General features: G+C 42.6%; 1 protein-coding gene across 6 annotated transcripts in view; it reads right to left on the bottom strand.

The window, feature by feature from the left end:
• MYLK (myosin light chain kinase) overlaps window positions 1-22,087 on the bottom strand; it is a 359,252-nt gene that overhangs the window by 169,790 nt on the left and 167,375 nt on the right. For 5 of the 6 annotated variants that reach the window (XM_053251749.1, XM_053251736.1, XM_053251728.1 and 2 more), the window contains one exon: window positions 17,364-17,516. In XM_053251749.1, coding sequence (XP_053107724.1) covers window positions 17,364-17,516 — 153 coding nt within the window. Of the gene's footprint in view, window positions 1-5,395; window positions 5,519-17,363; window positions 17,517-22,087 lie in introns of those variants that run through there. The other variant, XM_053251769.1, reaches the window with a different exon arrangement.

Consider the following 22,087-nt stretch of genomic DNA (forward strand, 5'->3'; position numbering starts at 1 on the left):
CTTGGAGACCATGGGCTGGAGCCCCAAGGTCCGTGGGTTAGAGCACCTCTGGATCTCCTAGCAAAAAAATATGTTACTTGCCCCTACTATCAGGCTCTGTACCAGAGGTTTGCAAAGTAGCTAATGTAACTCCGCTTTTCCAAAAAGGGATCAAAGGGGGATCTGGGAAACTACAGGCCTGTTAGCTTAACATCTGTGCCAGGAGGATTGATGAAAGCATATTTAAGAGGGAAATTGTTAAAACACATAGAAGAACAGGCTTTCCTAAAGGAGAACCAGCATGGCTTCTTCATGAGCATATCGAGTCTCACTAAACTTTTGGAGTTCTTTGAGAGTGCAAACAGGCATGTGGATAAGGGTGATCTGGTTGACATAGTATACATGGAGGCTATTCACACAAGCGTGCAAAACTGGGCTAAGGGAGCCCAGCCCCATTTTGCAAGGTCATGTGAACCACCAGGATCGTGCCCGATCCCGGTGGCTATACAGTGGCAAACGTGTCTATGTAGCCTCCTACTTAAATGTGGTTAAGGGAGTGAGGGCTCCCTTAACCGCATTTAATTGACCATGTGTCTGTTGCAGCTGCTTGCAGCTGTGGTGGGCATACTCAGGGGGGAGGGGGATCCCAGTAATGTACCACACACTTGGACGGTGCATTATTGGGGCTCCAGGGGGGTGGGGCACCACCTGCACCTAACTTCCCTGCACCTAACCTCCAGAGCTGCTAGTTGAGTCACGGGCAGACCACAGGAGAGCTGCCGCTCGTCTGGAAGGAGAGGAGCGCTGGTCTTGTGGTAGCAAGCATGACTTGTCCCCTTTGCTAAGCAGAGTCCACCCTGGTTGCATTTGAATGGTTTGAGCACTACAAGATATTCGCCTCAGGGATGGAGCTGCTCTAGGAAGAGGACAAAGTTTCAAGTTCCCTCTCTGGCATCTCCAAGATAGGGCTGAGAGAGATCCCTGCCTGCAACCTTGGAGAAGTTGCTGCCAGTCTGTGTAGACAATACTGAGCTGGATGGACCTATGGCCTGACTCAGTATGTGGCAGTTTCCTATGTTCCTATCATCTGCGAAGAGGGTTAGGCAAAATCGCTCCCCTGCAGACCTTGGAGGAGCTCTTCTCACTGATCATGAGACGAGCTCCTTGGATTTCCACAAGGCTTTTGACAAAGTTCCTTACCAAAGGCTCTTGAGTAAACCTAGCAGTCATGGGATAAGGGGACAGGTTTATGTGTCCATTGGTAACCAGTTGAAGGACAGGAACAGAGGATAGGAATAAATAGACAGTTTTCAAAATGGAGGGAAGTAAGAGGTGGGGGGCCCCAGGGATTTGTACTGGGACCAGCACCCTTTAACTTGTTCATAAATGATCTAGAAGTTGGGGTAACCAGTGAAGTGGCCAAATTTGCAGATGATACTAAATTAGTTAGGGTAGTGAAATCCAAGACAGATTGTGAGGAGATTCAAAAGGATCTCTCCAAACTGGGTGAGTAGACGACAAAATGGCAGATCCAGTTCAATTTTAGCAAGTATAAAGTGATACATATTAGGGCAAAAAAACCCAACTTCACATATACACTGATGGGGTCTGAGCTGTCGGTGACTGACCAGGAGAGAGATCCTGAAACCTTGGTGGACAGCTTGTTGAAAGTGTCAACTCAGTGTGAGGCAGCTGTGAAAAAGGCAAATTCCATGCTAGGGATCATTAGGAAGGAGAATGAAAATAAAAATCCTAATATTATAATGCTCTTATACATATCTACGGTGCAGCCACATTTGGAATATTGTGTTCTGGTCACTGTATCTTAAGGACATTGTAGAACTGGTAAAGGTGCAGAAGAGGGCAACCAAGATGACCAAGGGCCTGGAGCACACTCCTTATGAGGCTAAATTACAGCACCTGGGGCTCTTTAGTTTGGAAAAGAGACGACTACTGGGAAACATGATAAAGGTGTATAAAGTTATGCATGGAGTAGCAAGAGTGGACAGAGAGAAGTTTTTCTTCCTCTCTCACAACACAAGAACCAGGGGTCATCCCATGAAACTGAAGGTCAGGAAATTTAGGACCAACGAATAGAAAGTACTTTTTCACACAGCACATAATTTATTTATGGACTTCTCTGCCACAGAATGTGATGACTACATTAGCTTGGATGGCTTTAAGAAGGGCTTAGATAAATTAGTGGAGGACAGGTCTATCAATGGTTACTATTCTGGTGGCTATAGGCCACCTCTAGCCCCAGAGGCAAGATGCCTCTAAATACCAGTTGCAGGGGAGCAAAAGAGGGCATGTCTTCACCTCTTGTCTGTGGGCTTCTCAAAAGCATCTGATGGGCCACTGTGTGAAACAGGATGCTGGATCTAGATAGGCCTTGGGCCTGATCCAGAAGGGCTGTCCTTATGTTCTTAACGTACAACACATTCATTTCTAGGTTGCTTTTTCCTTTTTTGAAAATGGGTGGATGGGTGTCCATTTGAATGTGTTAAAACATACTTGATATTAATTAAGTGATAACACCTGATAGCATAGGGCCAACACCCCCTCTCCCGCCGTAAAACAACCCAGCAGCAGGATGATTTAATAATCATCAAAATGACAATCTTTTCTATTTACTCTTCAATACATTCACATCCAAATAAACTGATTCTAAACTGGGCAAATGAATAATCATTTCTAGCATTCAGTTTCTGGAAAAGATTTAATTATATGAGAGGAATCCATTTGCCAGAACCTTGCAATAAGGCAGCTAAATAATGCCTAGCCTGAATCTTTTGCAGACATGCACGCTCTGCAATGTTGACCATTTATGGTGATTAAAATATTCTGTTGGCTCAGAGTCTAATAAATCAACTGAAGCGCAGGAAAAGACTTAACTCACATAGTGCTGGTTTGCTAAGCCAACAAGCAACAACTCTCACATATAGATATTAAGTCCAAGAATTTATATAGCAATCTCCAATCCAGCTTCCAAAGGCGGTTACATACTTCACAGAGAGTTCCTCTGTTCTTGTAGAGGTCCAACCTCCACTTTTAAAAAGGGGGCTTTAACCCTATCATCGCGGGGGTGGGGGATGGAGTGGAGAATGGTATTCAATGAACACAAACTTGACACATGAGATCATTTCTCTGTTTTGTTTTCTCTATAGAAATTATTTTTTACAATTCTATCCTACAACCATACAGTATGTTTGTAAAGTCCCTGAACTTTCAGATTCTGTTAAAATTGGCACAAAACTGACTTATTTCTTTGCGTCAGCTTTCAATTCAGCAAGTACAAACAATATATCTGAAGGCAACTTCTGAAGTAAATACAGCAAACATCCTGATTCCTATTAACTTGTTAATGGTTTCTAAGGAACATAATTTAGACAAAGAAGCTCAGCCCCATTTCATAAGGATATGTTAAATTAATATATCAAGTAGGACCCAATGGCAGCCACACAGTTGTGTAAAAAAAACTTGCAATCCCCAGAATTAATCAGGAGAAACACAGGCAATGCAAAAATAGTCGTGATGGTTCAACAACCCCCTCAACTTCAACAGCTTTTCCATATGTCTGTGTGATCAACTTTTTAAACCTCTGTGATTTAGCAGTATTTACAGAAGATGCTATTCAACCACTGGTTACCTTATTCCGAAGTACCAACATGTCTGTAACAGCAGGCCAACATTCAGTGGATACAATTCTCTCTCTCCAACATTGCTATGGGGAAAGCTACATCAATGGCACTTCTGCCTTCCCCTGAGCCAGGGGCGTAGCTATAATTGGGCAAAAGAGTTCAAAGAACACGAGCCCCCAGCTCCTGAGGACCCTCCAGCTCCATCCCTCCCTTTTTTCTTCATTATCTCCCTCACTCTGGGGGGCCACCAGAGAGTGGGATGAACATGGGCCCCCTCTCCCCTAGCTACGCCCCTGCCCTGAGTCCTTAAAGACACAGAACCATTTTTCTTTCTGGAGCAGGATACCCATGATACAGGAAAGCACTCAATAAGCTCACTGGTTTCTATAGTAAATTGTGCTTTTTGTTTCGTTTTGACACCAGAGAAGGAATGACTACCCATCTGGATAATTTGATGGAAAGCATACTTAAGGACAAAATTGTTAATAGAAGAACAGGCCTTGCTGAAGAAGAACCAGCATGGCTTCTGCAAGGGAAAGTCTTGCCTCACTAACCTTTTGGAGTTCTTTGAGAGTGTCGACAGGCACGTGGATCAAGGTGATCCAGCTGACATAGTATACTTGGACTCTTAAGTAAACTTAGCAGTCATGGAATAAGGGGACATATTCATGTGTGGATTGGTAACTGGTTGAAGGACAGGAAACAGAGAGTAGGAACAAACGCACAGTTTTCACAACAGAGGTAGGTAGGAAGTGGGGTCCCCCAGGGATCGGTCCTGGGACCAGTGCCCTTATACAAATCTATGGTGTGGCCACATCTGGAGTACTGCATACAATTCTAGTCACCACATCTAAAAAAGGACATTGTAGAACTGAAAAGGGTGCAAAAGAGGGTAACCAAAATGATCAGGGGCCTGGAGCACCTTCCTTATGAGGCTAGGCTACAGCATCTGGGGCTCTTTAGCTTGGAAAAGAGGCGACTAAGGGGAGACATGATTGAGGTGTATAAAATTATGCCTGGATTAGAGGGAGTGGACAGAGAGAAATTTTTCTCCCTCTCTCACAACACTAGAACCATGGGTCACCCCATGGAACTGAAGGTTGGGAAATTTAGGACCGACAAGAGGAATAACTTTTTCACACAGCGCATAATTAATCTATGGAATTCTTTGCCATGGGATGTGATGATGGCCACCAGCTTGGATGGCTTTAAAAGGGGCTTAGACAGATTCATGGTGGACAGGTCTATCAATGGCTACTAGTCTGGTGGCTGTGGACCATCTCCAGCCTCAGAGGCACGATGCCTCTCAATACCAGTTGCAGGGGAGCAACAGAAGGAGAGAGGGCATGCACATACCTCTTGCCTGTGGGCTCCCCATAGGCATCTGGTGGGCCACTGTGTGAAACACAGTGCTGGACTAGATAGGTCTTGTGCCTGATCCAGCAGGGCTGTTCTTGTGTTCTTATGGACCACCAATGCAACTCTTATACAACTCAGCTTATGCAACTAGCTGATGATGATTGTTGCCTCACTGTTTAGCAGAAGCAAGAAAATTTCAGGTTGGCAGCACAAACTGCTTACATCAACTAGAGAAGCAAAGATAGAACATAAGCTCTGAAAGTAGGTGGCTGTTCTGACTACAGCATTTCCCCAGATATATTTAAATTACAGCTCATTCGGACAAAATGTCAAGAGTGGCACCGTCAAACAAAAGACACGCATATTTCATTTTGCAAACAATATACACAATTTCACAAGAAAAAGACTGATATTACCTATACTCTGATGAAGCAAAGTGCTGCTCTTTGATAGCAGTCCTGGACAGTCACACTGGAATCAAATGGCACTACCTGGAAAGCCTTACATATATCTATATAATCATGTGGGTGTGATTTGAATCATCCTCCAATGGTGTCTGCTTGATGCTACTGCAGTTACGTGCAATGCAACTCATCACACTATTCTTCCTCATCATATGAAGCATTTCTATTCTACTGGAAGCTGCTGCCAAAAATGTGTGGTACAGAAATACTCCATGTGGTAGTATGACAGTAGCATGGGAAACCAACTGTGTGGAAGCAGTTTCAAGTACCATCAGTGGGAGAGAAGATTATGTTCTTATAGTGAACATAACAAATAAAGACTCATAGACCTGGTTGGTAAAGTCTGTTATCTACATTACAATGACTGTATATACCCTTTCATTGTGTGGGTGTCCCCCAAAGAATACTGGGAATTGTAGTTTGGAGAAGATGCTGAGAATTCTCACTTAAAAATTCTTAGTTTCAGCAGCATTCTTTGAGATGAGGGGGTCTGGCTGTTGGGCCAATTTTGCTCTGTGGTGAAGGTATGCTCTGTAACAGCAAGTGTAATTACTGCATTTTCTTGAACAATCCCCCCCCCTTTAGATTGGGTGCAAGATGATTCAAGGAAATGATGCAACGGGTTATGTCTTGTCTTTTTGTTAAGCTAGTTTCTTTTAGGACAATTGTGCAATTTTTATCTTTGTAACGTTGGCTGACCTATGGTTTTTTTAAATTGCTGCACTGGTTTTTAATCCTCAGGCTCATAGTTAATTCAATATCACAGAGCTACCCATCACACTCAGCATGGATCTGATGTGCACTATGGTGTCCGAAGGCATGGATGCTGTCATGTTCTGCCTGGTTTGAAGATTTGCACATTGCTTTCCCTTGTGACAGCTTGCTGCATTGCACCAGGTTTTTAAGGCTTTATACCAGGGATGCACAAGTCAAATACACTGGTGGGCCAGAACCAACCATGACTTGGTAGGCAAGGGCCGAGGTAAATTTTCAGCACATTAATGATTACATTAAAATTAATTATTAAAAATATTATTGAAAGCAAGTATTAGTTACTCACAGCATGAGGAGTGGAGAGGAGGCTCATAGCAACCTTTCCTCTTCCTTGGTCCCCATGCACTTTCAACGTCTTCTAAGGTCAGTTTTGAAAGGGGGCTGACCCCCACCAGGTCCATGAGGCAAGGCGGCATTTTGCATCTCACCTCAAGCACCACAATACTTTGGGCCAGCCCTGGGGCCAGCAAAAAAGTCCCTGCGGGCCAGATCCGGCCCCCGGGCCTTACATTGTACAGGTCTGCTTTAGTCTCTGGACAAGTCCTGCCTCTTTCTTAGGATTAACAACTGGCCATCTCTCTAACAGGAAGAGAGTTTGAGGCTTCCTGTCAGAGGCAGGTCTTGTCTCCATATCAAGGTCTCCTTACTCCTTTTGTTGTTCTGTCTGCTCAGCTTGACCTCTTCCTGATTTTTAATTACTGGCTCAACCCTGATTCCTGCCTACCTGCTCAGCTTGACCTTTGGTGTGTTTTTGACCTCTGGCTACCCATTAAACCCTTGATTCCTGACTATCGACTTGGCTCAGACTCTATTGTGTGTTTGACCTATGGCTTCTGGTTTGATTCCTGTCTGCTTTGCCCAGCCTCTGACATATTCCCAACCTCTGGCTATAGTTTGATGCGTGAGCCCAACTGGTTGCCTAGCTTTCCTGGTCCCAACTCTGAGCCCTCTGCCACCTAACCACTGCTGCCCAAGGGCCAGCCCCGACACATGTTAATTAAAAGACTGAGGAAGGGAACCTTGCAAAGCTAAAAGGCTACCAGAATTAGAGTTGTTGCCATACTGAGCCAACCAAATGAAGCGGGGAGATGAAGAGAGCACGAAGACGAGCAGTCTAACAGGAGTCAATATGACAGAACAGTCCCTGCACCTTCTTTTATTGTGTAAATTTATATCCCACCTTTCTTTTATTATGTAAATTTATAGCCCCCAGATAGCAAAGTCTACAGAGCAGCATTTTATCCTTCCATCTTGAACACAAGAGCTGAAAGGCTCAGAGAGGGTGGGAGGAACAAGGACAAGTACTTTTGCCTTCATTGAAGCTGGTCAAGAAAGGAGGGGAAACTACTTCTACCCTCAGATCATCTTCCCCAGTGTCCAAAGCCTGCCAATAATTGTACACTCAAAAATTATCCACTCCATAAGCAGTTTGGTTCCCTATGTAATTAACAGAGTGTCCTAGTTACAATGCGTTATAAGCCTTCCCGCCACACACACCATACATCATATAACAATCAGAAAATCAAACTAACTGAACATATGCACTATATACAATATATATACACACACACACACACACACACACACACACACACCCTGCCATTCTGGTACACCACTGCTTGGGGTGGCTGATGAAATTAGTAAAACAGATAAAATATAAAAACAATATAAAATTAATATAAACTAATGACAAACAAGACCAAATTAAAGCCAAGTAAAAAATTATAAAGTTGGTCAAAGTTAAAACCCACCAGGTATGAACAACAAATTAAACATTAACAGCCTCTCTAAAAAGATGGGTCCTTCAGTTTTTTTTAAAACACTCAGAGGGAGGGAGCATGGCAAAGCTCTTTAGGGAATGTGTTCCAAAGCAAGCTCGGAGGGGGGGGAGCATGACGAAGCTCTTTAGGGAGTGTGTTCCAAAGCAAATGCAGAAGGAGGGAGCATGGCGAAGCTCTTTAGGGAGTGCGTTCCAAAGCCAAGGGGCCACAACCAAGAAGGTCCTCTTTATAACCCCCACCAACCAGTTAGTAGTAGATCTCCCCTAGTAGTGGGGCCATGAGTAGGGCCTGAGATGCTGAGCAGAGAGCCTGGCAAGTTCATATGGGTAAATGCAGTCTAATAGATACGCTGGCCCCTGCCACATAGGGCTTTAAAGGTCAAGACCAGCACTTTGAAACTAGGCCGGGGCAAATTGGCAACCAAGGAAGCTGCGACAGGATGGTGTAACATTTGTGAAGCAGCTTGTGCCAGCACTTTGGACCAGTTGAGGTTTCCAAACCATCTTCAAGGGAAGCCCCACATGAGAGCACTGATAGAGACCATGTGTAAAAATCACAGTCACAGGATCTGTGATCATCAATTGGCATCTACTATGACTGAATATGATTCCTCAATTGTTGTGTAATGAACTGATAGATAAACAATTCTAAACAAAATGTTTAGGATAATGTAAGGTTAAGTGCTATGTGTTTCCATAAAATAGACAGATTAATGATAGTAATCACCATAAATATATTACTTTGCAAAGTACATAACAGCATAACGTTCTGCTTCTGGGTGGTATTTGAATATTGGTAAATGACAGAGACAAGCAGACCACAGGGGTGTGACTGATACACATACCCACACACCCCTTTATCTCCAAGTAGAGAGAAAAGATTTAAAACCAACAACTATTCTGCCTGCTCCACATTTCTTTATAAAAGCTGTTTATTCATCTACAACATATATGTAGAACATTTTGATTAAGAATGCCACCCAAGAAAAATTGCTTGTGCCAGTGATAACGTTGTTTAAAGATTAAGATCCACAAAGCAACATCAACATGTTTCACAATGTTACACACACACACACTCTCTCTCTCTCTCTTTCTCTCCTTCATAACTGCTAGAGAGGAATCCTACCTGAACACACCAGGTTATGCTTTTGGTGCCCTAGTTCAAGGAAAGGAGCTTTGTTTCGGCATCTCTCTTGTCTGCTGTGATAAACTGGTCACACAGCAGCCTGTCTGAAAAGCATTCAGGTGACTCTAATCTGCTTGCCTGCTGATCAATGACTGTCTGCTATAATCAGATTACAAGAACTGCAGGCTACCCAAACACAAACATTTAATGATGGGGAGGCTATATAAATATATGTGGGCAGCTCTCCACCCTCTGGCCTTAAGGGGTCAAAAGACCAGAAGAAGAAAGTGCGGCACAAGCAAAGCAGTCACAGGACAGTGCTATCCTCCCCTCATCAGGAAAATGTAGTAGAGTCCTATGGCGTTATTATGGATATCAGCTTGTGCTATTTGCCACTTGGATCCTAACTGGGACAACAGCTACCAAATGAACAGGTAAAATGCTATCAAATGAACCTGACAAAAATGCAAGCCAGCCAATACATTGTGAACCCTGTCTTAACAATGATGGGAAATTACACTGGTTGGTAATAAAAGTAACCATCCTGCCACTATATAATTTGGTGCACCTAAGCCACTGGATGCACAGGGAAAGAACAGGGAGGTTCTGGTTCTGGAGAATTACAGGAGTTTATGCACAACAGGGACATTTTTCATGCCAAGGAGAGTATTCAATGGACAAGGATCCTATTCCTGGAACAATATTCCAAGACCACGTGCACGCACGCACACACACACCCAGCCCTACCTGGAGATGTCAGGGATTGAACCTGGGACCTTCTGCATGCAAAGCAGATGCTCTACCACTGAGCTGTGTTCCCTTCCCAAAACAGAGTATTTGATTTTGATCAGGGACACTTGGATTCATAGTTTTGCTCAGCCATCAAAGTAACTGAGTGGCCTTGGGCAAGTCACTGTCTGCCAGCCTTACTCTTCTTAGAGTTTTAATATAAAATGGGATGGGAACATAGCTCAGTGGTAAATGGGAACAGCTCAGATAAAACAGCAAGTCTATCTTGGACTTCTTATTTTTTAATAATTTTAATAAACTTGCTTTAATAACTATTTTATTCTATTGTTTTTATTGTCATGTATTTTAATTTGCGACTTTTAAATATTTTAAATGTTTTTACGCTGCCTAGAGATGTACATATCAGGCGGTATAGAAATATGAGGGAGGGAGAGAGAGATGAACCTGTCCCCACCACATACACCATGCTGAGCTCTCTGTACAGCACAAAATTTGAACACAGATGTAAACACAAAGCACACACCCACAGACCCACAGGTTCTTTCTTCCCTTCACAACTCTGTGACAATCTGCTGCTCAAATGGATCAGCGGGGCGTTTTTCACATAGGGGTTTTAAAGTCCTTTTGCTCATATCTCCTCCGGAATGGAGGGTGTGCATTCGCATATCGAAAGTCCCTGTGAGCTATTGGGGATCACTTAACACACAGTTTGGGGTTTTCACTGCATGTGAGAGTGTAGCCCAATTTATACCCGGGGTTAAAAAAAAATCCACTTTTTGCATTTTTTTTTTTTTTGGAACAACTTTGAGTTTGCCGTAAAGCCTTGCAGTAAACTTACTGTAAAGTCTGCTGTGCAAAGAATGCCCTGCTGATTCTTTCCACTGGTTAGTCTAAAGCAGCTGCTATAGGACTACAACTCCCATCACCCCTGACTATTGGCCACTGTGGCTAGGGGTGATGGGAGTTGTAGTCCAACAGCAGCTGCAGGGCCAAAGTAGTGCAGTCCTGTTTTTAAAGTAACAATTCCCTACTGACCTGTAGTATTCCTTACTGACCTAAAGTAACAATTGACCCTACTGACCTGTTGCAATATTACATTCCATGTTGTGAGCTGCAGGAGAATGTAAAAAGGGCCACAGTGCCAGGCTCAGCCACACATGACAGTAAATCAGGTTGAGGGCTTCCGGTTAGCTGGGATCCTAGTATATAGCAGACTTGATTTATCCAGCTCCAAAGTGAGCCAAGCCGGGCATGAGCAACACACAGCTGCTAACCCAGGCGAGGGGGGCATAACATTTCCTAAAACACAGATGTGGAGCAAGCATTTGATGCAAGGAGGATCATACTCCTGGAGCAGCAAAATGGGTGAAGGGGTACTTTACACACACAATCTGTTTCAATTCAGTTGACAGCACATCTCCTTTTGTGCCGATAATATGCTTTCAGTTTTAGAACTTGATCCTGTAATCCCATGGAATTTATAAAGGCAGACTTTCCTTTTTTATGTTATTTTCCATTTGGGTTACAAGCTGCTTATATGGGCTTTTTACAAGAGAGTCATGTCAAGGCCTTCAGTTTAGATCAGTAGTTCTTGTTCTCTCTAATAAAAAATTAAAAAGAGGGGGGTGATACTCTGCAGGATTTCTAGAGAAAAGCAGGGGCTACGTTATAGATACTTAACAGCAGGAAACTTACTCAAATAACCTCAGCAAATGTTGCTATTGCTTCTTCTTCATAGTAGGTTTGCATCATTACTGAGCCAAAAAGAGGGACATTTTGAGTCTGTGTGGAACAAGACATGGCCAGGGGCTCTGGCGGTACACTAGAAGAAAGCAAAAAGCTTTACTTCTCAATAACAGCTCTGAGGAAAATAACAGGCATTCTAAAGTAAAGGTAAAGTGTGCCGTCGAGTCGATGTTGACTCCTGGTGACACAGAGCCCTGTGGTTTTTCTTTGGTAGAATTCAGGAAGAGTTTACCATTGCCATCTCCTGCACAGTATGAGATGATGCCTTTCAGCATCTTCCTATTTTGCTGTGCTGCCCGATATAGGGGTTTCCCATAGTCTGGGAAACATATCAGCAGGGATTCAAACCGGCAACCTCTGGCTTGCTATTCAAGTCATTTCCCCGCTGAGCCATTAGGTGGCTAATAGGCATTCTAAGGCCACAGTAATTTAAATTCAAAAAGTTCTGCTACGTCATTAATTAAGCATTACAGTCACAGGGCTATTTCACACTTAACACCGCAACAAAACTAGTTAGCTACCAATGTGCCCTCAGAGAATTGCAGTCAGTCCCAGCTCTCTGGCAAGTGTGCCAGATGGCATGTATGTTTTCAAAACTTACATTTTGAGGTGTATTTATTCACCTAATTTCATAAGCATATACTCAAAAGTACAATGTGTAAAGAGGCCTACAGCACAGTTTCTGGTGCTTTCACACTCAGAAGCTGCCTACAAACTCCTGCAACCAAATGAAGATGTTAATGTTAGAGGCATTTCATACTGAAACCAAAATTTGAAGTTCACATTTCAGCAGGAATGCTGGACAACAAAAAGGCTCAGTTTTTCAATATAAGGTCTGAAATCTACAACAGCTGCTTTGTGTCATTTTGCACAGAGCACTCAGCAGTAGCAAACCCAATAACTGTGTTCCCCCTGCCTCACTTCAAACATGGCTTTGGACTCTAGGAATCTCTCTTTTTGATCAGCATCTTAAGGACAGCCATCAAGTTCAGTGGCTGACTTTCTGCAGATGTGCCAGGTTTGGTTTTTGCACAAGGGTCAGTTTCTGGTGACCTCCCCTTCCTTCTGAAACTTCCTGTGCCTCCTGAAAATGTATTCCTGAGGATCTCCCAACTCTTCGGGAGGCACAGGTAGCTGCAGAGGGGGAAGGCGATTGCCAAAAATCATTCCCTCCCCAACTTGTGCAATGGAAAAAAAATTGATGAATCCAGAGAAAGTCAGTCCAGATTGTCAATCAGTAGCATCCATTATTTCCATTATGTCTTTAGCAAAAAAGGGGAAATTACCTGATGAAATCATGTTTTTAAAGCACTCCCAAGGTGTTGGGGTTTAAAAACTGCATGCTTCTCTGTGGCACCAACAGGAAGTGTGTAGTAAGATATGAACATATTTGTGGGACAGAAATGTGTCATACAGCAGAGGTTGGCTTCAGTGGTATTCTTCTGACTTCTGCATCTGTACTCTCTTTGTGAATGCACAAGTTGAATCTTTTTGGTTTTCTTTCAGCATGATGCCTCTGCAGAGGCCTTAGCTAAAACATACACTACATCATAAACTGCTAACTCTGCAAGCACCTGTTACAAAGCTTTATATGTGGAAAGTATGCAAAGAAAGTAGGGATGAGCAAAACATTTCCATGTTGAAATTTTTTTCTTGGAATGAGCTGTTTTGAGAGTTTTGAGATCGAAACAAAATGCCCTTCAAATAAATGGCCTGTTTCAAGCAAAACAGCCCTGTTTCAATCAAAACATTTTGAGTGCCATTTTGGAGACTTGTTTTTTCCTTGCCAATTGGTTTTCTGGCACTGACTTCCAATTGGTTTGCGATCTCCTTGCTTCTTGGTTGGCATGTTATCATACAAATCAAGTGTTGTCATAGGCAATGGTGTCCCCATTGGCTGGAGGGAGGGATGGGAGGGGGACACAAAAGTGAGATTCAAATCAAAATGTATTCAAAAGGGAATGGGAGGCAAAGAGAGCCCTTATAGTGTGCCTTTCTTGAAGAAGATACATCAGGAGAGGAGGAAGGAAGGTTTGATTCTGCGGTTTTCTTTTCTCAGCACTGAGTATAATATGCTGTGCTATCGCTGCTATGACTATCTAGTCTTGCTGGATCTCAGACTGAAAGACAGAACATGGGTGCCTACATTCCTTGAGTAGTGGTTTGTTTTGTTTGTGAGATAGTGTTGTGGTGAGAAATGGTCAGTGGCAGCTCTGTGTGTGTGTGTGTGTGTGTGTGTGTGTGTGTGTGTGAGTGTGTGGTTGTGTGAAATATTTCTTGTTGATTGCTGTGATGAGTTCCATGTCTGGCCTTGGGACTAACTTGTGCTTCACTCTGTTCTGCAATCTGCATTGCAAAGTGTACTCAGTCAAATGTGGCTGAAGTTGCTCTAGTTGAGATTATGACTATGTTTGCTGCTAAGGGTAATGCTGTGGTAGCTGTTGCAATGCTAGGAATGCAAGGAGTCATAATTGTCTGTGAGAGAGCAACTTGTACCAATGAATTTACTGCAGCAGAGGCACTGGGACAAAGATTCTTTTTTGGCCATTTGAACTGTGCTTGAAATGTGTGTTCTGTATTGGGAAGGACAGGTTCCCTTTTTACTGTGTCATTCTACAGTGTTTTTCAAGGCAAGGGTACAAAATGCATTGCACTCTGAGTGCAGCTTGTTCCAGCCATAGGGAACAATGGGGAAACACAAGATATCCCATTGTTACTCATGGGTAGATCCTAGGGATACCAAAGAGGGTTGTGTGGTAGGGGATGATGGTCACTACCTACCACCCAACCCACTAAGGAATGGACAAGCAGAAGATGTTTAACAAATTTTAACCTTTCCCTAAACCCCCATAAGATCCTATGGAGGTTTGGGGGAAAGGTTGAAAATTTGTTAAACATTTTCTGCTTGTCCATTCTTTAGTGGGTTGGGTGGTAGGTAGCACCCATCATGCCCTACCACACTGGAACAATGTGATGTTTCGAGTTTTCCCATTGTTCCTTATGGTAGAAACAGGCAGTTCAACTGCTGTTTTGACTAAATGTTCCAGCCATCTGTGTTTTGAACTAAAAAAAAAAAGCAAAATCAATTTTATGCACAACCCTAAGAGAAAGCAACTGATTTTTAAAACTCAATTTAAAATTTAGGGGTATTTTCATCATTAAAACATGTTTTTCTTAATTAAAGTAAAGTGTGCCGTCAAGTCAATTTTGACTCCTGGCACCCACATAGCCCAGATGTTGTCTTTGGTAGAATACAGGAGGGGTTTACCATTGCCTCCTCCCGCGCAGTATGAGATGATGCCTTACAGCATCTTTCTATATCACTGCTGCCTGATATAGGTGTTTCCCATAGTCTGAGAAACATTACAGCAGGGATTTGAACCGGCAACCTTCTGCTTGTTAGCCAAGTATTTCACAAAAAATAAAATCCTAATGTGAAATAATGAGTTTTAACTGTATGCCCTAAATCTGTTAAATTGTTAAATATTTTTTAATATCTTTAGTGCCATATGTTCTACTTGAGCCATACAGCGTATACAGGTGGCCCTCATTATCCATGGTCCCAGCACCCGTGGTTTCATGTATCCGCGGTCAGGCAATGGAGACCCGATCTTGTTATTAACAAAAGGGTTAAATTTCACCTATCCTAGGTGGCCGTAAATTACCTCCGAGGTCATTTCCAGCCACTATTTCATGGCTCTCTCTTTAAAAAACAACATAACCCTGCAAATTTTTGCAGAAAAATGGCAGAATTGGGGTTTGGGGGGGGGCACTGCTGGACAGCTGGAGAGCTGCATGGCATATTATTTCTTCCATTTTATTGCTTTTTGGCCTTTTTTGTGCCCTCCAGGAAGCTAACCCCCCCCATTGCCATTTACTTAAGGTCTTATCTGCAATTTCATTATCTGCAGAAATTGGTGGGAATGGAACCCCCATGGATAACAAGGGCCCCCATACCGTAACACACATTCCCCATTTATTATATTCATTCTAGTAACTAAGCTGGCACACAAAGTAGAGAAAAAACCCAACCAGCTAACACATATACATACACACCCTACCCACAACAGCACCAGGTAAATTTGGGTTAAGACAACTAGCACTTGCACATGACTTAGAAATCATGCAACTCCGGAAACATTTCCAGCATTATCTTGCTAGACTGAATCTTTGATCAACTATCTAATACTGTATCCTGACACCCACCAATTAGTAGTTCATTACCACTGTGTCCAAAGCAGCAACAAACAAATAAATAAATAAATGGAAGACCAGCCAGAATGTTCTGAGGGCAATACTGTTGCACTGTTAAAGCTGATCAGGTTTCCACATGACTTGATAAGAACTGCCCAGGAGTGCCAAAGAATGAGTAAGGTAATATGTGAAATTAAATTTTCTAAGGTCACCCCACAAAGAACACGGGGATCAAAATAATTGGGTGAGTGGGACGGAGATGCAAGGAAGCTAATCCGGCAGTGCTGCACAACTACATAAAACAGCTTGCCTTTAAACTGTACATTGTTCCAATCTAAGTAGAACTGTTCAAGTGCAGGTGTACTGTTTTGAGTAGATGTGCAACTGTGCTCTCATGCAACACCATTGGGGTTGGGTTCCACATGCACAGCAGTGTCCAGCAATCTGCAATGCAGGTGTTGCCTTGTGCCTCATGTGAGCCACAGTCTTTTTCTCCAGCCTCCTCCACTAATCATTCTTGCTCAGATTATCATTCCTGACCAATATCCATCTAGATCTCTTCCACCCACATTCTCTCTCCTACATTGTATTCTCAACTCTGTAGAAGTCCAGAAAATAAAGTCTGCAATGAGATCAGTTGATGGTATCCAAAAAAAGCAATCAAGGACAAGCTGTATCAATGGCCGAGCTTCCTTATAAGGCATAAGATAAATCTTAATAAATGTAATAAATGATAGCAAAATTTTTAAAAAGCCAAGTGAAGGACATCATACTACTACCTGGCCCAAGCGCAAAGCATCTGCACCTCTGACCGGTCCACCCACCTGCTGCTGCCTTCCTCTGCCATCTTCCCCTGCCAGTCCACCCACCGCCTTTTTCTTTCTCTCCCCGACCCCGCCTCAGTTTCTGGCCGGCCAACTTCTTCTCGCCCACCTGCCCGCTGCTTTCTCATCTACCCCACCCCCGCTGCTTTCTGGCTGGACAGGTGCCGGCTTCTTCTCCATCCCGCCCACCAGCTTCTTTGCCCCCAGCCCCTGCCCCCTAGGCTCTGGCTAGCTGGCTTCTTCTTTCTTCCGCCTGCCGGCTTCTTCTCCCTCCCGCCCACTGCTTTCTGGCCGGCCACCTCCACCACTTTCTTCCCCCCACCCCTCCCGTGGCTATCCGGCAGCTTTCCGAACTCTCGTATCAGCTGCCATGCATGGGATTAGCCACGGGTATATCTTAGAGAATTATATATAAAGAAGATAGATCAATCAGTCAATAGGGCACAAACACAAATTTCCTTACCAACTCAAAATACGCATACTACTGTCAAAGTTGATCAAGAAGTATGGAGTTTTAACTGCAACTCTCCCAAGATACAATGGGACTCTACCTCAACAACAGACCATCAGTAGCCCCACCTCTGGACCATATTTGCCCTGAATAAGGCATGGTAGGAAATTTCTAACAGAAATAAGACAAAACTAACACATTTGATCCAATCCATATCCATACACTATTTCTTCCGAGCTGTGAATCAGTTGGGCAATTACTTGCAAAATGCTCACCTTTGACAGTAACCTGGGCACTGCAGGATGCCCTTCCAGCACTGTTTTCTGCCAGGCAAGTATAAACACCATCATCTTCTGGCAAGGCATCTTGAACAGTTAACTTTGCATTCCAATCTTCAAAGACAGAATGGGCATACTGAATTGGCCGATCTACAGAAGTGGGAGAAAAACCAGAAATGTTTGAATATTACAAGTTGGCTTTATAGCTCATTTAATGCCTGACCACTGCATCGAAATCAAGGATTAACTTCTGGTCATCAGCATATGTGCACTGCTTATCACAACATGGAAAGCAAAAAAGGTTTTCACAAGGATCAGTATCCTTCAATCCTATATAATCTGCCCCAATATTTCACACTCCTTTGATAAAAGCACTCATACAGATCTTTACAGTGAATTCTTACACAGAAACACACAATAGGAGGAAGTACAGTATACTTATACATATACTGTATATATATTCTTATGCAGAAATTTTAAACTAGTGATGTCGCAAGTAGCTGACCAGGTGAGCTTGAAACAGCAAATTCTTCTGCTTGAATGTTTGCAAGTATGATCAGGATGAACACAGACCTGACTGAATCCTGCTACAAGCAGGTAAACACAGATGGCTCACGCACAAGTTGACCCCCAGGCCTTATCAACCCAAAGTTGTTCTCTTTTTGATGCAGCTCCTTGCATGTAAAGCCATGGATACTTGTAAGGCCTGTCTTCTCTCATACATTCCCTCCCATGCATCTGACCAATCTCAGAGACGCTACTCAGTTGTGGCAACTGTACTATGAAATGCCCTCCCCAGGGAAACCCACTTGGTCCTGTTGTTCCTTTGTCTGACTAGAGGTGATCAATCAGTCAATTAACTTTATTATGGTCAAAGACCAGCATAGGTAATGGACCAGAACAGAAAAGGACCAGAATAGATAATAGAGCCATATTGAAAGTTGCTACAGATATGCATACAACTATCAATGAGCATAACAATGTCTAGAAAGTATAAAATAGGCTATAAAATACACTAAAAGGTAAAAGAGAGATAGCTTAAAAAAAAGACAGCTAACTGATAAGTAATAAAACTTATAAGATAACTAACTAATATAAGCAATATGTAAAAAGTGGTCTATAAAAATACAATTCTAATAGGATGAGTAGTAAAATGTTGATAGTCATAGTAACTATCTATGAGTTAAATGCATGTAAGAAAACAGAAGTATATAAAGAGACATGTTAGGATATCCAATAGTTAAAATCACGGATTCTGGGCTAGCAGTCATAGTCCAACCAATCTTGCACGCTGCTGCACAGAACCTAGCAACATTGTATGTGAAAGTTCGCTTTTCATCCGAGAGCAGCATCTTAGTGCAGGTTTGACTGGGGCGGCCAGGTTAGTTGAAAGGTAGAGGAAATATAAGCTTCTCCCAGTTATCTTCATAACATGGGCAGGAAAAGAGAATGTGTTCAGTGGTTTCCACCTCCCCAGAGGCACAGGGGCAAAGCTTTTCCATTAATGGAATCTTCCTCTACTTGCCTTCCAGCACCACGGATGGAAGGGCATGACAGCGGCCGAGGGTGAACCCACTTGGTCCAGTATAAGTACTGTTGCTGTCTTGTCAAGATGTTGCTATTCAGGGAGGCCTTTGGAGAAAACTGATTAGGCGATATTTAAGCGAAGGGTTGATCTCTACTTCCATGGCGATTGTTTTTATTGTTTCCTTTCACCTAATGGTGCAGCGGGGAAATGATTTGATTAGCAAGCCAGAGGTTGCCGGTTCAAATCCCCACTGGTATGTTTTCCAGATTATGGGAAATCCCTATATTGGGCAGCAGCGATATAGGAAGATGCTGAAAGGCATCATCTCATACTACGCAGGAGATGGCAATGGTAAACCCCTCCTGTATTCTACCAAAGACAACCATCACAGGGCTCTGTAGTCACCAGGAGCTGACACCAACGGCAGCACACTTTACTGACTTTATATTCTGTTAGTTGTTTTGTATTGATTTTGTGGCCACTTTACCATTGGTCTTGGTTTTTTTTTTTAAAAAAATTATTGTATTTTCATTGTTTTGTTGTTAGCCACTTTGCATTTCCAAAAGGAAAGCAGGATATAATGTTTTAAAATAAATCTCAATAATGGGAACAGCAACGAAAGTTTGCTACATTTGTTTTCTACTCCTCCTCATAGGAACATAGGAAGTTGCCATATACTGAGTCAGACCATTGGTCTATCTAGCTCACTATTGTCTTCTCAGACTGGCAGAGGCTTCTCCAAGGTTACAGGCAGGAGTCTCTCTCAGCCCTATCTTGCAGATGCCAGGGAGGGAACTTGGAACCTAGAGGCTCTTCCCAGAGTGGCTCCATCTCCTAAGGGGAATATCTTACAGTGCTCACACTTCTAGTCTCCCTTTCATATGCAACCAGGGCAGACTCTGCTTAGCTAAGGGGACAAGTCATGCTTGCTACCACAAGACCAGCTCTCCTCCAAGTATATCTAAGTGGCATTAAGGATAACCTAAGAGATATTACATGTTCAAAGTCACCCAATGCTCTATCATAACTGAATGAAAATTTTAACTTTAGTTCCCATACTGAGTCAAAGTGCGCATGTGTGACAGTTGCCTGTCATCATACATTCCTGGTTGGCGCTGGGCTCTTTCCCCTTTGTTCTATTCTGCTTTCTCTACCTTTATCTGATCTAGCTCCTGAAATCTTCTGTGAAACTCTTGGTATTTTGCCTTATTGGTAGTTCTTACAGAACTGGAAGTACTGATGTCCAAAGCTTTCCATTTTCAGCCAGTGACCGATATTAAACTGGTCCTGATCTTGCTTCTCTTGGCTAGAATATTTTCATTTAATTTATTTTTATTATTTTAAAATGTATATCTCACCAAACATGATATATTAGAATCCTCAGGGTAATTAACATAATAATACGTTAACAGAATCAACAAGCACATCGATGTAATTTTTAAGTTATAAAATCACACACTGGTGATTTTGTGTGTGTTATTTTAGAAACATATAAAATCACCAGCAGAACAAAATAAAAATCTGCCAATGCAAAATTCATCTGTTTTGGTGGGCCTCTTTGGAGAGCAAATTCAACACTGAAGATGCCACTCTCAAAAAAGGCTCTTCTCCTTGTTGCCATCAATCTGCTCTCTGATAATCATGGAGCCTCATCCTAATTTTGTATGTCTTATTTTCACCATGCATGGCCACGTAAGCCAATACTGGAACCTGTTGTCCTGCAATCATTCTCTAGATTTGAACATTGTTTATAGAACTCAGCCCTTGCATAAGGAGTTTAGATTTGTTTTTAAAGTCTCCCTATTTCTTGCCAAAATTCTTGCCCCGGTCTAGAAGTATTCCAGGCATTTCTTGGCACAAGCTGAGTGTACTAGGCAGGTGCCATCTATATACCATGGAGCAACTAAATTTCCAGCCGTGGGGACCACTGGATCCAAGCCTGACCCAATATGGAAATGTTCTAATTTGTAAATTCCAAAGATCTGGCAAAAGCTATTTGAAAGATCGATACCTTACTAAAAGTTGTGTACTCTATGTGAACCATTTTGCCATGGACACCATTAAGCATGCCTGGAGTTAATAGCCGCGGATAAGGAATGCAACTTTCTCCTTTATTTGGTTACAGACGGCTACCCCTTTCCTGTAGTGTATCCTTCATGACAGAGAAGAGCAGATTGTTTGCATTCACAAGGATATCGCAATTAGCCAACTTGATCCTTAAGCAAAATCATGTTCTAGAAGGTATATGTTGAAAGCTACAAGAAATGCCGACATTCAACTACAGTTTATAATCCACCCCAGTCTGTTTCCAAATGATGTATAAACAGCTATGTATCATGATCAGAAATGAGAGAGATGAAAATTACTTGTGAGCTCTGTGAGTCAGGAATAGGAGCAACATGTTTATGTCTTACAGATAATACTCAATGCCTCTCTTTTTACTTCACAACTGCATTTTTCTTACACTTCTGTTACTTAAAGTCATCACTGTCTGTCAGTTTACACATTTTCATTTTGGGTTCCACAGCCCTACATGGTTTGAAAACTAGCTTTTCAAACCGCAGATTCCTTCCTCCCATTAGACTCCTTAACTGTGCAGAGTTCTGAATATGGCACAAATATAAAAAGGCACAATCTATTACACAAAATGAAAAACATCGTGTAGGAATTGTAGGGCGCACTTCTTGCTGGACAGATCTATGAAAGACCACCAGCAAAGGTAGGGAATGAGTCTGTAGCTCAGTGGAAGAGCAACTGCTTTGCATCCAGAAGGTTCCAAGTTCACTGGCATCTCCAAATAGAAGTGGGAGTGACTCGTGCCTGAAACCTTGGGAAGCCACTGCAAGTCAATATAGAGAATAACGAGCTAGATGGACCAATGTTGGTAGAAAGCAGCTTCCCATGTGGCATCAATGAAAGTGATGGATCAGGGCTTTGTCTTCTGAGACTTCAACCCTATAACGTCTGTGAGACTAGACTGTCATGGGCAACATGAGAAAACCATCATCTCCCCCTTTCAGAAATGAAGAGTCTAAGCCTTGGTCTGTTGACAGGAGTGGCAGATCTGGAAAGCCAGTAGCAATCGTTAAGCACAAGAATACTTGAGACAACAACAGAACCAAGATGGATTTTATCTTTTTTAGGACCAGAAGTATTCTTGGTAGAAGAATTATAACTTATATTCTTCTAAGGT

Source organism: Hemicordylus capensis, chromosome 1 (assembly GCF_027244095.1).
Source record: "Hemicordylus capensis ecotype Gifberg chromosome 1, rHemCap1.1.pri, whole genome shotgun sequence".
In the NCBI taxonomy this organism is placed as follows: Eukaryota; Metazoa; Chordata; class Lepidosauria; order Squamata; family Cordylidae; genus Hemicordylus; species Hemicordylus capensis.